The sequence below is a fragment of the Phyllostomus discolor genome, chromosome 7 (genome assembly GCF_004126475.2).
Source record: "Phyllostomus discolor isolate MPI-MPIP mPhyDis1 chromosome 7, mPhyDis1.pri.v3, whole genome shotgun sequence".
NCBI classification, from domain to species: domain Eukaryota; kingdom Metazoa; phylum Chordata; class Mammalia; order Chiroptera; family Phyllostomidae; genus Phyllostomus; species Phyllostomus discolor.
In genome coordinates, this window is record NC_040909.2 from 94,682,155 (window position 1) to 94,701,191 (window position 19,037).

Below are 19,037 nucleotides of genomic sequence, written 5' to 3' on the forward strand. Positions count from 1 at the left end.
CCTCCTATCCCCACCCTTCCCAGTTAACAACTCTACTGGGCAGATATGTAGGCATTGAAAACGACACTACATTTTCGAATTTCCACCATAGTCACTGTTACAAGAAACTTCAAGCTACTGTGGTTTTATAGTCTTCTAGCAAAAAAAAAAAAACATGTTCAAGCCCACAAAATGTTCCTATGAATTTACCCTCACTTTCATTCACTCATTTGTTTATTTTTTGCTTACAATGTTCTTATATATTATGTTATACTGTTACCCTGGGGGCAGTTATAATTTTGCTTTAAATGTCCTGGCTGGATTAAAGGGCCTGGTTTTAAGTATCTAAAAATAAATATCTAAGCATTTATTTTTATCAATGTAACCATCGGAATTTTGTTGTCAACTTCTGACAATTAAAGACCTTGTCAACCATTCCCAGCAAAATGGATGCAAATGTGCCCTCGAAAGGTTTCAATCGTATCATGCATTTTGGCTTGAAAACTACCCACCTAATAGATTCTGAAAGCAGCCGTATAGCGCCGATTGGCCACGTGATTTTGGTTATAAATACAACATTTTATTGAAAACTGCCACAACAGTGGATAATTAAAACTATTTGTGGCATGTGTAGCTTATAATGATTAACTTGTCTCTAGTCAGAAGCACAAATAACCTGCACCTGTAAAGACTTTATTTCCTAAAGGTAAAACAACTGTTTAGCAAAGATCATGCTGGCAAAACAGCTGCTTGCCGTTCTGGAGGGAAACAAGGTAGCGTCTTTCAACAAACGCCAACTCCGGTGCTTTATCAGCTCTATCTCATTAACTGGAAACAAGGCTTAAATGCTTTGTTTATAAATTATGATTATTCCTGATTGCGGCAGTTACTGATAGTGCTACTCATTTGCAATGCAACTCTTTGAATTTGTTTAATTACAATTTGAAACAAGGCAGAGAAGATTAATTAACCCACCTGGCTGGCTGGCACATAGTCCTGGCTCGGCTCTGTCATGCTCATGTACATGTTCTCACCGTCAAACTGCGAATGAAATAATAGTAAACATTGAGCAATCTTGACTGTGTGCAGGGTTTTTATTTGTGTGTGTGCGTGTTTGTTTGTTTTGTTCTGTTTTTCACCACCAAACTAAAAAACAGTAGCCATAAAAATAATACTGTGTTTGGGAATACGAAAAATCTGTCCTAGCGACTGAGCCACATTTTTTCTTTGATGTTTCTGTTGTCATCCTTCCTGACCTTGGATGTCAGTGATTTGGAGTAATTAGTGCTCTAGTAATTACAGCAAGCGAGCAAGAAATGAATGGCTTCCTTTCATCTGCAATCTGTTTTAAAACAAAATGGCTCATTTTGCGTACCATGTATACATATTGCAGTTTGGTTGTAATGAAGTATTAAATGAATGGCACAATTTCTAGGGGGAAAAGATAATGGAAAATAAACTAAGGCACAGCTCAATGCATTCTGAGTTTAGCTCTCAGAAATGAAAGAGTGCAGAGCTTTCATAACAGACTAAAACTGGCTTCATCACAATAGCCTTATGATTAAAAATTTTAACTTTATGATAATATTTGAAAAAAGCATGTGCCACTACATCCATGGCTAAGAATGATAACAATAATGAATAACAATAAAAATATATAAGCTTGATGATTAAATTTCCCTCTCTGGAGTTTCTCAATGACATAGAATTAATGTAAGTATTACAAATGCACAGAAATCCATACACACATTTACAAGTTCAGAACAAGATGGGAGGAGGAAATTAACCAGGCAGAGCAATTGCAGAATGATGTAATAGTTCATGCAACAGCAATAACAACAACATACTTTCCATTATTTGGGTTTTTGAAAGCAGTAATTGCTCCATTCATATTTAATCCTCAGCTATCTTTAGTCACTTGACAAATGGACAAGGCATTTCTTTTTTCATTGGAAGAAAAAATTCCCCAAGGAAATAATCAAATGAACTAATATAGCCAGTTTCAAAGAGCTGAGTGAATATACTTTCATTGGCAGACTAATTTCAGACACAAGAACTTGAAAATCTGAAAATTTACAATAGTTTTCAAGGCAGAATGATGTTATTGATGGAGCTGCAAGCACTGAGTAACATGGACATACTTCATATACCATCAAAAATTGTGTTATAGACATCATATTCCACCACCTATGAGGTGCTAGCACAAGAGGGTTGTATGAAACACAGGGACACACTAAAGCCTCTGAACTGTAGTCAACAGAAGTGGGTGCCCTGAGTATTCACATAAACATCAGCTGTATGAATAAAGACCTCCCTAAGGATGCTGAAGCACTCATGAGGTTAAGTTCAAAGGATTTCCTCACTCATCACCCTGGAGATATATTTCATGTTATGTGAACAACCTTATCTAAACGGATATGAAATCACTTATTGAATGATGTGGTTGTTCAGACAAATCAGAAATAGCACACTTAGAAAAGACTAGCTGGACATTTTGGTAGCTTTGTCATCTGGCTCAAGAGCCCTGAGCCCAAGTTACTTACCCAAGGTTGGTTTTCCATCAGTCAGGTGATCGATCACCTTCAACCCAAAGACAATCCTAGCCCCAGTCAATCTGTCTGTTCCTCCTGACAGCTCAAAACTTGACAAAGCATCATTTAGCATTTCTCCACCCACATCCACTGTTGGTTTGTTTGCAAATGTTTTTAATGTCAAGATGCCAAAGAAACACTTAAAATATGGACAGTTTCTCTGACTATAACAAACTAAATTGAACAGAAGTAGTGAAGTGAATCAAACACTCCACTGCCTGTGCATATTCTATAAATGTGTTACTTTCTATTCCATCTTCTCTAATTCACTTGCTAAATCTGGTGTCATTTTCAAGCCAACTGAGGCTTTGGAGTTTTGGTTTTAGTCTATCCAAAGTGTATGCTAATTAAGCATATTCAATGTTACTGCTCTTGATAAGGACTCTTTACTCAAAAAGTACCAATGTTTAAGTAATATTGAGCCAAGGCTATAACAGCATTTTATAATAAAAGGTATGTTGCTATAGGCACAACTATTTTGTTGAATACGTTGTATGTCCCCATGACCTACCTATATCTTTACATTAACTGATGTGTATTACCTGATATAACCTTCATAAAAACCAAGATTTAGATATTTTTATTACCTACAGTTTATAAGTTAAGACTAAAGACACAGAGAGCCCTGGCTGGGGTAGCCCAGTGGATTGAGCATGGGCCTATGAATCAAAGGGTCGCTGGTTCGATTCCCAGTTACAGCACATGCCTGAGTTGTAGGCTAAGCCTCCAGTAGGGGGCACTTGAGAGGCAACCACAAATTGATGTTTCTCTCCCTCTCTTTCTCCTTCCCTCCCTCTCTCTCTACAAATAAATAAACAAAATCTTAAAAAAAGCCACAGAGTTTAAGCCAGATCCTCAAGGTTGCATAGCTCTTAAAAGGCTAAGATTTAAAGCCAAGCAGCTTTGCTTTCTAGCATATACACTTAACTACCAGAACATATGTATATAGTCCAAATCATAATGATAAATTAGCTATCAATTTGGAAAATGTCAATAAATTTCCAAAGCACATCACTGGCAATATCTCAATGATGTTGAGATATTGTTCAAGAATGTGTAAAATATTGTGAGACTTTCAAAAAAACATAAGTCTCGAAGAACAAAGCCAAAAAGTATTATACTCCCTGACTTCAACTTATACTAATAAGTGACAATATCAAAACAGCATGGTATTGGCAGAAAAAATAGACACACAGACCAATGGAACAGAATTAAAAGTCCAGAAATAAACTCGCATGTATGTGAGCAAATAATTTCCTTTATAAAACAATTTTTATTGATTGATTTTAGAGATGGAGAGAGAAACATCAATGTGTTGTTCTGCTTATTCATGCATTCATTGGTTGACCCCTATAGGTGTCCTGACTAGGGATGGAGCTACAACCTTGGCATATCAGGATGACACTCCAACTGAGTGAGCTATCTGGCCAGGCTATGAGCAAATAATTTTCAACAAAAGAGCCAAAAGCATAAAATGGGAAAGGAAAGCCTCTTCAATAAACGGTGCTGTGACATTGAGCAGCCACATGCAAAAGAATAAAACTAGACTGCTATTTGTCATCATACACAAACATTAACTCAAAATATGTCAAACCTAAATACAAAACCTGAAACAATAAATTACAAAGAAGAAAACATAGGTACTAAAGTTCCAGACCTTGGTTTTAGACAAGATTTTATGAATTTGACTTCAAAGGCGAGGAAAATATTGTAAAAGCAAAAATCAATGAATGGGGCTTACCAAACTAAAAAGCTTCTGCACAGCGAAAGAAACCATCAGAAAATGAAAAGGCAATCAACCAAATGGGAGAAGATATTTGTGAACAATACCTCTGATCAGGGTTCATATCCAAAATATATGAAGAACTCATACAACTTAATAACAAGAAAACTAGCAATCCAATTAAAAAATGGGCAGAGGACCTGAACAGACACTTCTCCCAAGAAGACTTACAAATGGCCAACAGATATGGAAAGACACTTATACCTCCATTAGCTATTAAAGAAATGCAAACCCTGTAGGGGGTGGATGAGAGGCAACCACACACTGATGTTTCTCTCCCTCCCTTCCCTTCTCTCTAAATATAAATAAATACAATCTTAAAATTTAAAAAATACAATGAGATACCACCTCACACCTGTTAGAATGGCTGTTATCAACAAGACAGGTAATAACAAGTGCCAGGGAGGTTGTGAAGGAAAAGGAACCCTCATTCAGTGCTGGTGGGAATGGACAGTGGTGCAGCCACTATGAAAGCAGTATGCAGGTTCCCCCCAAATTAAGAATTGAGTTAGCATATGACCTAGCAATCCCTTTTACAGGTATCTACCTGGAAAATTTGAAAACATTTATTCGTAAAGATACATGGTGACCAACACATGAAAACAATTGAAGTGTCCTTTGATGATTAAATAAAGAAAATGTGATATCGTATACACACACACACACACACATATACTATTCATATACATATATCACATTTGTGACTACATGGATGGATATTGAGACTACCATACTAAGCAAAGTAAGTCAGATGGAAAAAGTCAGGAACTATATAATTTCATTCATACATGGGACATAAAACTGAAAGCAACAAATGAACAAACAAGATTAGCAAAAAGACCTCATAGATACAGACAACAGTATGGTGGTTACCAGAGGGAAAGGGGGGTGGCAGGAGTTGGTGAAGGTAAAGGGGGTCAAATACATGGTTACAGAAGGAGATATAATGATTACTGGTAAACACATGATGCAATACACAAATAATATATTATATTATGGAATCATACACTTAAAACCTAACCAATGTCACAGTAATACATTTAATTAAAATGTTAAGAAATAAATTTAAAAAATCCCATGAGTCTTGGTGAACTATCAGTCTGGTAATCAGGCTCATGAATGTCCCCGGATGCTTTGTAATTAAACCTTAAAAGGCCAAGATATGGTGATAATTAATTTTATCAACTTGACTGGGCCACCTGGTGCCCAGATATTTGGTCAAATACTGTTCTTTCTGTGAGGGTGTTTTTGGATGAAATGAACATTGGAATTGGTGGACTGAGTAAAGCAGATTGGCCTATCTAATGTAGGTGGGCCTCATCCAATCAGTTAAAGGCCTAAAGAGAACAAAAAGACTGATATTCATGAGAAAAAGAGGGAACACTTCCAGCTTGACCAGCTTGACTGTTGATCTGGGATATTGGTCTTTTCCTGCCTTCATTCTTGAACTGGAACCTCACCACTTCTTGGGTCTCAAGCCTGACAGCTTTTGTACTGGAACTGTATCACTGGCTTCCCTGCGTCTCCAGGTTCCCAACTACAGATCTGGGGACTTGTCAGCCTCCATAACTGCATGAGACAATTCCTTATAATAAACTGTTTCTTTGTATACATATACCCTGTTGTTTCTTTGGTAAACTATTAATCTGGCTTCCTCTATTACTACCAAGATATTCTCAGCTCTTCCAAAAGCCTTTTTCTGGAGGAGATACAAAGTAGAAGCACATGAAAAGCTGACAGTTATTTCATGCTATTGCGTGCATTTCTAAAGGGGAGCTGCAACCATGCGGATTTTGCTATGAGAGGCTGTGGCCTCACAGAATCCAGTCCTGTGCCCCAGGCCATCCCACATACATCCACACCTCTTTGTTCAGAATGCTTTGCTTCTCTTTCACTTGTTGAAATTCGCCTTTTGCTCTGCAGTTCCCCTAAGTCAGGGCTGGGTTCTCTCCAGCTTCCGAGCTCCTTCTTGTAGGCAGTTCTCTGGTTCCAGCCACGTCTTGTTTTTAGGGGACTAACTCCACTGGCTGTGAGCTACCAGAGGACACAGGGCACACCTTAGATATCTTCAATGCCTCTATATCTTGGGGCCAGCACATAAAAAGTCCTCAAAAATGTCTAGTTAACAAAAATTAAATAGTATTTGCTTAATTAAATACATTACCTTCCTAGAGAATTCAGTGACTTGGAAGAGAAAGAAGATTAAGCTTTTAGAGAATGGTTTGAGGCTTTTAAAGGCATCAGCTCAAAGTCTTACAGTGAATTAAAATAGGTTTTATAGAAGTAGAAGCCCTTATAAAGAAAAATATAATATATAGGAATGGCCAGGGCACCATCACTCAAATGCTAGATCTACTTCTTCCTCAAGATTTTTATTTAAGTAGAAAACATATAGACTAGCCAAGAATCAAGAAACCCAGGTCTAAATGAGTGTAAGCCCTCTTTCTGAAGAATTTTGAGTCGCCAAACTAAAACACATATGTGTGTGAGGCCTAGCCGTTCCCCTTGTAGTTGGACAAACTCTTGGATGAAGGAAGAAAATTAAGCCACGATTCCAGTGGCCCTTCACCCACTGCCCACATAGACCCTGTCAGGTTAATGTCATTATTGTACTTCTTCACACTCTACCCGGTGCCACTCTGTCCAGGAAGTGGTTCCAGGGATCTCACCAGGCCTCATGCTGATGCAACATCCTCAGAAATGCATCCTGGGTCACGGGTGTGTATCAAGTTGTCACTTCAAGTTTGGATCATATAGTGCAATAGAGTCCTAGAATTTTGGTCTTGGAAAGGTCCTGATGGCATCATATCTGGACTCTCATATTATGATAGAAAGAAACAGACTTTTGTTGGCCATGTGTTCCATCAGTGCATAGAATCAAGGCCCAGAATTCTAGTAGGAGAATTGTCCACTATGGCACACTGCTTTATACTCCATCACTCACAAAAAGTGGGGTGTCAGACTGTAGACTATCTGTGTGTGGCTTGTTTGTATACTCTAGTCTCGGCATGGCATCTGCATTATTATCCCAATGACTTCACTTTCTTTCACCTGGACCACATATTAGATGAACCTTATTAGTAATTGTTGCAATAGCATTGTTTCATTAAAAATTACTAACTAAATTTTCCTATTCTTTATGTTTATCCCAGTTGTATTCTTAGAGTCCACTGAATTTAGGCATTGTAACTTTTTAAAATGTATCTAAGCATACTAGGGCTTTTAATTTCCATGTATTCTCAATTTAAAACCTGAAGCAAAGTCTGAAAGAACGAATAGGCTGACTTATTTAAATCTAAATGTAAATGGCATCAACTCAGGATTAGCCTTTCTGATCAAGTGCTTTTATACTCTTTATTGTGTTTTTATTTCAAAGCACCAGGGGATGCAATCACATAAAAAGTCATTTATAATCTGCAAGTACAGTTTTTTGAAATTGTTTTTAGAGGATATTAACCAAACCCATAATCCCAAAGAGCTTTTCAAACTAGGTAGTTATTATTTCTTCTATTTAAAAACTGAAAGCAGACATCCAACACTGTCTGAACATAGTGAATGATGAGCAAAAATGGGCAATATTAGGCTACCGAAACCACTAAAACAAGAAAAATCAAAGATAGAATGTGAAGTGCAAATCAATCATTAGTGCTGGTACAGGAAATGGAATCTTTTTAAGGAAACCATTAGAAGAAAACCAGCAAACTGCTGCTGGGGAGGGGCTGGGAGGGGGACGCCTCGTGGAATTCATGGAACAGTACCACGTTGTACAGCCTATAAAGGGAAACCTTAGATTTCTGGGTGTTCACTGAGGAATATTTGATACTTTGATTTTTTTTTAAAAGAGCTAAAAATGGAAATGTTTGTAATAGGGAGTTAATGCGATATTTCTGGGAGGATGCATTATAATAAATCATTATAAGAGAGGGTAATATCCTCAAAATAAAATATCCAATTTTGTGTTGCTTGGCTTAATATAAGACTACACATCATCTAATGTTTTTGTTTATTTGTTTTGAATGGAATAACTAACTTCGGTTTGGGCCATGAAATCAAAGACTTCTGCTGTCTCACATAGAGTGAGGCATTTTGGGGAGCTCTAAGCATCACGTGAAAGGTAATAATGTGCACTGAGCTTGGCTGTCATGGCTTTCCTATGTACGGTAACCAATGTTACTATATCCAATGTTAATATAAATGTAGAGCAAGGCGCGCTCCAACACCACCACCCAATCTTCCATTCTCAAGGAAAAAGGTCAGGAGACACTAGAGAGAATGCATGTTTATCTTCCAATTCAAGGCTGAACTTGCTGATGCAATAGTCTAAGGCAGTCTGCCTCCATGCCAGCCGAACTGAATGGAACCAGTGCTGAGCACAGCGGGCCAGAAAAATGATTCGTAGGGTGAGGAAAGCTGACCTGTTAGTGCAGGCTACCAACACCCAAGGATGAGAAAACAGACTTGCTCTAGCGGTGCTTTGAATGGATGCGTGTTACAACCTGGGAACACACAGAGCTGAACTAGGAAAGAGAAACCCCTCTCTGTTAGGTTCCTGTCACTTGAACTTGGGTGGTAAACACTCTGTTGCAGATCTGAATTCATGAGAGAAAATGTGATCTGTGCATAGCACAGCTGCTTGGAAGACACAGTGACAGGACAGGGAGAATGCTACACTGCCCACAACAGACTATCACAACCATGACTTAGCATCTGGACTCTGTTTGGAACTGAACTGATATTCTCATTTTTGTTTTAGTGATATACTTATGTGGGAAGAATTGCACATCATGTCTCCTTTGCTAACTTTGAGAACTGAAATTTTTAATAATAATGCTATGTATATACCTTGAATTTGTCCTACACCCAACTCAGTGTCGTGACTCAGAGAGTCATAACAGCATTTTCCCTCTGAGGCTAAGTGTATGGCTACAATACAATATTTGTTTGTTTGTTTGTTTGTTTTTTTAAACAAACACACTAAGTTTATTAACTCAAATGAACACTATTCTGTTTTGTCACCTTATGTTGTAGATTCTATATTAGGATAATGATGCTACCATGGTTCAAACTAGTTTTAACTTTGGCAGGCATTTTCTAATTGCATTAAGTATACTAAAGCATTTAATTTTCCTAACAGTCTTATAATATGGTGACTCTTCTTAACCCCACTTCACAGATGAAAAACTGAGACACAAAGTATTTAAGTCACTTGTCTGAGACAGATCCAGTCACGTGTTCCCCAGGTCGGCTCAGCCCACCTGACCCTCAGGCCTTGGCCACAACCCTTTGCTTCCAGGAATGGCTGGCACCATTGCTATGGTCATTCAGCCCCAGACACACTCCTTGTGCTGCCACCACAGTTACAGTCCTGGGTGCCCCAAGCCTGGCACCAACTTTCAGCAAGAAGCTCTGCACCTGGGCCGGAGCTGAAGAGGTTCTGCCTTCCCCAGAGTCGGTGCCGCCGGGCTGGGAGGACACATCCAGAGAGTGCTGAGGAGATGTGGACCAATGGAGAGCACTGAACCCAGCATCCCCTGGGGACTCTTTAGAGAAGTCTCTCAGACCCAGTAACCAGGGATGATTAGTTGCAAAGCTGTGGCACTGTGAACACACGTGCGTCCTGGTTTGCTGTCTCTGCCTCCTTGTTCACTTTCTAGCTCCCTCATTCTTGTTTTCCTGGGCTTGTACCCAGAGTGTTACATGCGAGCTCTCACTATAGACTCTGCTCTCTGGGGAGCCTGGACCGAGATGCTGTGCAGTGGTGCACAACCGGACAGTGTCAGCGCTCTCAACTTCAGGCCTACACTAGCCTCACCCGTCCTGGTTCTGCCTTCATTATATTATTTTTAAGGATCTTAATTTTATTTTGAAGTCCTGTGCAAAGACAGAAACAAATGTATAGAATAGTAATAAATAGAAGAACTAGGATTTTCCTATATCACGAAAACATCAGTTTCAAGAAACTAAAAGCAAGTTCCTGGAAACCATTAACTCCAAGATTCCAACACAAAGCAATTTATTTTAATTAAGCATTATTTAAGAAAGAAAAGAATGTGTGGATAAAAGCTTCACTATACCACCAAATTCACTCTGGTGCATTTAATGAAAGTGAGTATAACCAAATCAAAACATGCATGATACGCACTTTTGGTTTTTACTAAAACGCCTCCACAAGGTGCCTGATGCTGGAAAATCAGGAGCAGTGACTTCAGATTCCACCTAGGAGCCTTGTTTTGGGAATGAATTCCCAAGTAATTTTTGAGTTTCTACAGATCATAAAGCTGTAAAACTATATACCATATCGTTGAAACTCAGTGCAGTTTCAAATAATTGCTTCAGAACATTTCTCTGACTTGTCATGTTTTAGACAAATTTTTTTTCTGAATCCATCTAGTAAGGGAAGAATTTGAGAAGTACATCCAAAGTTGCTGGCAATCCTTCCCTAAGCTCACTTATTTCTACATCATATCAGCTCTCACCTCATTTACCACGACACCTAAATCCCACATAGATGTGGAATGAAAAGTATGAAAGCCATTACTTTTGGGGGTTCGCTTTTTATTGCTAGTATTCTCTTTTAAGCACAGTGAGCTTTTTCTAGTTCCTGATATGTAGAGAAAAAGGCGAGAATATTTTTCTACACATGTCTGGTCCAGAAGAGCATGTTCTGCTCCGGGAGCCCCTAAATAAGAAAAACAGAAGGGACTAGCAGAAGCTCAGAGCCTTGCAAAGGTTATGAGACGTGACTGGCAAGTGTACAAAAGAGATGAACAGAGAACTTAGACTGGTTAGGCGGCACTTCAATGAGATAACAAATATTTTCAAAGATTTGAGGACAGTTTTTAAATAATTTTGAGATTAATAGTGGTAGTGCCAAATAAAAATATAAAAAAGGAAGGTAGAGAATTATTAAGATGGAGATTCTCACTTCCCTCTTATTGTTACTCAGAAAATAAGATCGTGACTACATATAACAATAATGTTCCAGGAATAGACTTCTGGTAGTTAGTCTCCTAATGGCAGGACAGGTGTTAAAATAAATATATTTTGGTACGTTCAGGATGAACCTGAGCATTCAGCAATACAAGCAGTTCAGCCTAGGTCCACTTTATTTCCTTTTTGAGATCATATTTAACATTTAATTTTTTCATGTTCCAGACAGGCTGTTTTCTAAATGAAAACATAACAACATTTTGAAGAACTGGACTAAACAGGAGGGGAAAAAATCCTTCAAGTCATTCAGTATGGGCTTGTCCATTGTGAAATGAGGCAAAGTTCTGTAAGCACGGATCTTTCATTTTAAGAAACTTGAAGGCATTCCACTTATTTGTTATATCAAAAGGAGTTTAATTTTGACTTTTGTTTAACATCTTCAAATACTATAGAATTATATCTCTTTTTGCTCCCTGTTTAGTCTCCTTTTTTTAAACAGTGATTTCATGTGACTTTCCCTTCTGACTTACCCACCTTTATATGACAATTATGGTGTCACTTTCCTTGCTTTAGCTTAGGGCTTCCTGCACAAGGGGTCCCTTTTCCAAGGCACATTCATACCAGCTCTTGATGGACTTCAGTTTCACAGTTTCTTTTTATTGTCCTTTCATTTATAGCAGTTCTAACTACTCTCCCTAGATCATTCTCCCACTTCCGTCTGACATTTTTTTTGAGGGGGGATATTCTCCCAAATGCTTCATCCTCCCTTTTGCCTCTGTCCTTTCCACGGCAGCACGTGTTGCCAGACACATGTTGGAGCAGAAACTTTAAGTCTTGTTTCTGAAAAGACTTGCTTGCTTCTCCTGAACACCTTATTTAGACTGCATGGCGAGGGGTGATTGGTTTCCTGTTTTACTTTCTAGAATGGCACTGTATGACGCTGTTTTGCTAAAAATGGAGACAACAGTACTATCAAGGGTGAGCCATCTAGCATGGTCTTGCTGGTATATCAAAATTCAGTGGCAAGCAACCCATTCCCAGATGTAATTATTCATTCATTCCTTCATTCATTTCCTCAACAAATTACTGCCACACCACATTGTCAGTAATGGCCACTAATATTTATTTTGAGCCAGGAATACACATGCTTGACTTAATTTAAGCTTACAACAACTTTTTGAGGCAGCCAGTTTTTGTGTCCTTTTTACCAATAAGTAGAATAAGGCTTAAAGAATTAAGTCACTTGAAAGGTGCAGAGCAAAGCCTCAATTCCAGGTCTGTCTAATGGCCGAAAAGTACCTAATAAGAGGTTTTCTAAGAAACAAACTCCTGGAAGGAGGATCAATCAACATGCAAGACTCAAATATCCCAAAGTGACTAGAATTAATGAACATCATAGCGTATTCAATGATTACCAGGAGAGCTGACTTCAATATACTATTTTAGTGACAATACCAACTTAAGAACAATGGGTATTTCCTGTAAGTACATACTCCATGCCATAGTTCACTCTAACTGGCCCAGAACAATCCTCAGCAGATGCAGAAGAAGAGAGACTACACAATCCTGATTCAGACTATGGTTCGAGACCTATCTCTGCCTCTCAGCTATGGAACATGGGAAGATCTGGCCTCTGTGAACCCCCATGGCCCTATTACAGGATTGTCATAAGGGCCAGACCTGCATGGGGAGGTGCCTAGCATAATGCACATGTCTAGCAGATACTCAAAGCAAGTCCCATACTTTCTTTTTACTGCTTGATGACCTAGACTAAATGAGTCTGAGTATAATAAACTTGTCTTCTGCTCCTCTACTGCTTAAAGTCCTTCAATGATCCCTATGGTTTTCAAGGTAAAGTCCGACCTCCTTAGCTTAGAACACAAGGCCCTTCCTGATGTGAACAGCTGCACTGCTTGTTTATGACTGGTGTTCACACTAACTGGCCAGGGTCCGGGTCATGCCATGTGCTAAATATTTTTAACATCACTCCTTTGTGCCTCTCTTGTCACTCTCTCTACATATCATCCTTGCTCGGTGATTTTCATATAGCCAAAAAATCCCTGCCTTTGTTCCTTCCCATCATCTCCTCTAACTAGAACTCCTTTCACCTCCTACTTGGTTATTTTCCTATTTCCTAGTAGTAAGATGATTACAGAATGAATCAACCAACCTGGTACACTTCTGAAATAGTAAGGCGCTAGTATTACAGATTATGGTTGAACAACAGGCCTAAACTTGGACTTACCCAGCCAAGGAGAATCTTCCCCAGAAGGTAAGCCTTCCCTAACATCACTAATGATTTAAAGTCCCTTCTCTGTGTTTCTGAAATTTCTGTATGGCATCTGGTGCTTATTGTATTGTCATTGTTCTGCTACGTTGTTTCTGTGTTGGATTACAAGCTCTCTGAGGGCAAGGACTTTCCTATTTATTTTTCTGTCCTCAACATTGAGCATCTGCCTAGCATACATTACTTACTAAATAACATAAAATGGTTAAATAAATCCAGTGCAATATTGTAAGAACTAAAAGCATTTCAGATATCTCACCATTTCATTACTCTGCAGTTACATTGACCCCACATGATTTCATTCCCAAATCAATTCTGTTCATGAAAACAACTGATCCTCCGGGATCATTGGACAAAGCTTCCAAAAACCAGACCACACTCCGGCTTTCCATTTTTTTTCCTGTTCTACAGGGACTGAATTTTCTTCAGTCACTCTAGTTTGGATAATTGTAAAGAAGCTCATTTTACAAGAGCCTAGATCATAGTTAAAAGCTTCATGGCACCGAGTAGGCAAGTCCAGTCTCAGTAAGCAGATTGTGCCCATGTTGCTCTCCATCAAGCGGGTTTATTTTTTCACGCTGACATCAGCCTGCTGGTGAACATATTGCTCTCTGAACCATCTCCAAATCTATACTAGCAGCCTAATGAAAAGCCGACTGGATTGGCAGACACAGTATAATTCATCCCTCCCTTTTCCCATGTGGTTTGTAATTCAGGGCCTCTTGTTCCCTTGCAGGTATGGCAGAATTGCACAGAATTTAGGAGAGATTCCATCATGGAGTGGTTTGAAATGAGAAGGCCCAGATGAGAGTCTTGATGCTAACATTCTTAGCCGACTGATCTCGGAAAGGAGAATAAGAAGTATACTTCTTACATGCAATTATTTCAAATTCAAATGAGATATGCAAAAGCATTTGTAAATTGTAAAGTGTTAAACATATAAACCCTGTGCTACATTCTGGAAACTATGGTACTTCCCCTCATGGCAAGTTTATTTGACTGTTTCCATTATTAATTGGAAAGAATGATAGGCAGAAAGTAGTGGAAAGAATCAGTCTCAATGTGCCTTAAATTAGCCTGTGAAAAAGTCTTTAATATGGAAAATGATACATAGACCTAATTTTTTATCGCTATATATGTAAATGCAGATTCCTACCTTAAATATTAGAAAAGCAAAAAGCAATGAAGCAGGCAAAAGAAAATAGAAGTGTAATCACTAAGTAAATGGAAAGTTTGTAGAGCATTATGTGTGTATGTATGGGTATGTAAATATGTGCATATTTATTTACTTTGTGTGCATACAAAATATTTTTCTCTTGAAATGTTTTTTATTTGGCTAATACTTAAGATATTTTAGCTGGCACAGAGCAGCAGCTATTATGGTGCAGTATTAAAAACTACCACACGAAGCTGCAGGAGAAGTTGTCTGAAAATGCCAAAACACTACTGACCTCTTCTCTTAAATCACAGAGAAAATATTACCCAGCCATGTAAACTGCACAGTACGCATACACTAAAATTGCTTCAGGTGAATTTATTACCATAAAATGAAGATTTCAGACAGTTTGGGCATACAAATTGCAATGTTATACTTAAATATATAGTAGTATAATGTAGGGTGGTATAGATCTTCTATAGCATTTTATTTGCCATTCCTTTAAATTTTATGCATTAAATTATCCATAAGATAACAATTGTTCTTTGTATTTTATGATACTACATAACAATTATTACTCTAGTTCAACAATTGTGTAACCTTACATAACCATAGATACTTAAGCTGTTTCAGTAATCAGTTAATGTTCCTTATAATGCTCATATCAAAGAAATGATGTATTCTTTACTACTCTGTAACCTACTACTTCACCTTCTGTAAGATATATTACATTATTAATATCTTTTGCACATTTCATATTTGCTATAAAAAATTTTGGCATAATGTATTTTTATAACCATTAAGTAAATTAATATTAATGTTAGATTAAGTGGTTTCAGGATTTTCTTGGTTGAAATGTCCTCTGAATAGTTTGAAGCAGAACGTACATATTTTAAATCTATCTAATAAATCTTCTCTCCAAGAAATCCTTCAATATTACTTGAGACATTAAACTTGAAACAAATAATTTAAACATGTATTAAAGTTAGAATAGGATAAACACTAAACATTAGAGCAAGATTAAATGATCTAAGATGGATTTTTATTTTAAAAGCAGAACAATGTTTCCTTTTCTTCACAGCTAACCTACTTTCCTCAGAAAGTTATATTGCAGTGCCGATTCCCCATTCTACTTAATTTAGGCAACAAAAAGATCTTAAGTCATGTGACAGAAAATAACCAGCCTCTAATATTTAAAACCCATATTTAATGATGCCCCCATTACATTCGATTTTCAGGCAATGAAACTACATTTGTAATAATCTACTTGTAGTAGTGGTTCTAAAAGTTAATGTATTTTTAGTCAAAACCTGTATACTGTAACCTCTATGGAGATTGTAAACTGTATTTTTTAAAACTGAATTTTCACAGTCAGATTATTGAAAAAGAAAGGACTTGTGAATATGCATTTGTAGGGAAGTCTGTGAGTCTCAAACATCTGCCATTTTCTCCATAGCTCCTCCCTCTATTTTACCCACTAGCAGTCACTGAAGACTGTTTTTCAGCCCAACATTCTTTAAGGTGTGAGGCTGACTCAGCAAAGGGTTTGAGGTATTTCTGTAGTGCCAGGTACGTCCACCACACAGTTAAGCAATTCCACAGTTTAGATAGTTATCAGCATTCCCTTGGATCTTTTTTAAATAAAATATGTAGGAAGAGTTTATTGTGCACATAAGATCAGTTCACAAACTGGGAGCTTCTTTATTATTTTATTTTTTATTGAATTTATTGGGGTGACATTGGTTTATGAACTATACCGATTTTAAATGTACAACTCAATAAAACATCATCTGCTTATGGCATGGGGGGGCTCACAACTGGAAGTCAATCTATCCCCATCTACTCCCTCCCATGCTCCTGACTATTTTTGGCTTCAAAGTTTCATTTTATTTTGTTTTTTTCAATTGATTGCCTCTAGTTTTGCTCATTCTACTTAGTAATATCATGATGGTTACACAATGCAGTCTATATCTTCTATGGAAGTGGTTTTCAACCCCAAGCAAGTCTGCTCCCTTTTTACTGTCACGACTGAGCAGTGCCACTGGCATGCAGTGGGGAGAGGCCAGGGATGCCTGCGTACATGCTATAATGTGCAGGACAGCCCCACAGAAAAGAATTACCCAGCCCCAGCATCAACAATAATGCTGCTGAGGCACCCTGCTCTGTAGCACTGAGTGTGAGGTTCTGGTCATTTTTATGACAAACTATGGGATGAGAGATGAGATCAACTATGAAATGATTCACTTAAGTAATAAAGGTAGCTTCAACTCAAAATCAATTAATAAGTTTATTTAAAAAATCATTTAGATATGGCCTAAGTAGTTTGCACAATGCCATGTAATTACCCAACTCTTACAGGCCAATCGCACTATTCCAGGTGCTTCAGGTATGGTGTTCAAAACCAGAATTAATAAGCCCTCAACATTCCATGCTTAAACTCCACTAATTCAAAATAAGCATACACTGTATTACATAAACTTGGGAGATACAATTACTCTGGGTAACTAGGGAATAACAAAATAGATTCTTCAATCTACACATAAAATCTGCCACTTGCCACAGTTAACACCTAAATGTTATAAGAAAAATTAGCAATTTGTTAATTAGGATTCTATTTATCATTTCATGCACAAATCTAATCATTTGTTTGCAAGATGCTGCATCTTTATGAGAACCATTAGCATTCTGAGTAGATGGCAGTAGTAATTTTATAAATGGAATCTCACCACTGTTTTTCATCTAGTTCTTAGGGCAGTGGATATTTCCATATGATGTTATCTGTCTAAAAAGGACAATTCTTTATAGCAACAGAAAGCAGTTATATCTAATTCATAGTATTCATTATTTTTTGAGCACTCTTCCTGGATATCAAGCTGGCATAGATATTGCTCTTTGAGAGAGCTATATGTAATATATATATATATATATATATATATATATATATATGAGGTTGGGAAGAAAGGTAGACACTATTTACTAAATCTATCTCTCCCAAATACTGTTATAATTTAAGATAAAGTAAAGCTATCTACTTAAGTTTTCGAAGAAAGGGGCATCTATGACTAGGTTATCTTCTAAAAGTAACTAATTTAAAATTAATTAATAAGTAAACTGAATTTGGAACTCACTCCATAATTTTAGGCAACATGTTTATCTCCCTAGTTGTGACATAATTGATTAATAATGGTATGAGTTTCATTCATTTAGAATGTGGTGGTTGGGCACCAAGGGAAGTTCCTCAGGAAAGTATAGAGCAGCTAAGGGAAGTATGCATTGGATTCAAGATGGGCAGGCAATTCACAAAGTAGATGATATTCCCAATGGATGACTAAAAGTGAGAAAGAGGAACCTTCAGTCTGAGAAGAATCAGAATACATAGCCGATGAGAAGTGTTCAGAGAAAAAATCTAGATAAGGCAGAACCCTGGGAGGAGTTGGCCTGAGATCCCTCCATGCCTTGAAATGGCAGACACTGTCTGTACCAGTGGGGCCACCCTTCAACCTGGCTAGGTAAGTTTTATACACAAGGCAAGGTATATGCACGTGAAGTGCTCTGACAATCTTGGAGGAAATGAACCACCTGATTTTGGCATTTAAACACTATTCATTTCTAGATAGGAAAATATAGAACAATAGACTGCTATTTAAAATAGCATATTGCTTAGATTTTTTAAAAAAAATAAACTTCATTTTTAGGGCAGATTTAAGCTTACAAGAAAATTAAGTACAAAGCACAGAGTTCTCAGGTACCCCTGTCTCCACATGCGCTCAAAGGCCTGATTATTGACATGTCACCGCACAGTGGGGCATTTGTTACAATCCAGGAATCTACACTGACAGCTCATTATCACCCAAAGCCCATATTTTACATTCGCATTCACTCTTGGTATTGCATACTCTGCAGGCTTTGTCCACCACAACAGTATCATACAGAAAAGGAGCTACATTGATAGTTTTTTAAAAAACATATTTTGTCTACAGCACTGAAGTTAAGAGGATTCTTTCCAGCCAGTATGGACTCTGTCCACCTTCCCAAGGTGCTGTTGCTAAAAATAAAGCCTTTAGTCTAAGCTCCTCCTTGTAGTCCTCACCACACTGAGTATTAATTGCATTTTTCTTAAATTAACATTAGGAAATGGTTATGGAAAATGATATGTCTATTTAATGCTCTGCTCATTTGACATGATATCTTTCCAGAAATATCTGTAAGTAGATACAGAATTTTACATGGATTAAATGTCAGTAGTTGATTTCATAAAGAGGCAATACCACAATTAAACTTCTTGTGCTGTTCCATATTGAAACTGAATTT

General features: G+C 37.6%; 1 protein-coding gene across 1 annotated transcript in view; it reads right to left on the reverse strand.

Moving 5' to 3' along the window:
* TOX (thymocyte selection associated high mobility group box) overlaps positions 1-19,037 on the reverse strand; it is a 304,377-nt gene that overhangs the window by 142,116 nt on the left and 143,224 nt on the right. Inside the window, exon 2 of the mRNA XM_028533665.2 lies at positions 955-1,020. Coding sequence (XP_028389466.1) covers positions 955-1,020 — 66 coding nt within the window. The remainder of the gene's footprint in view (positions 1-954; positions 1,021-19,037) is intronic.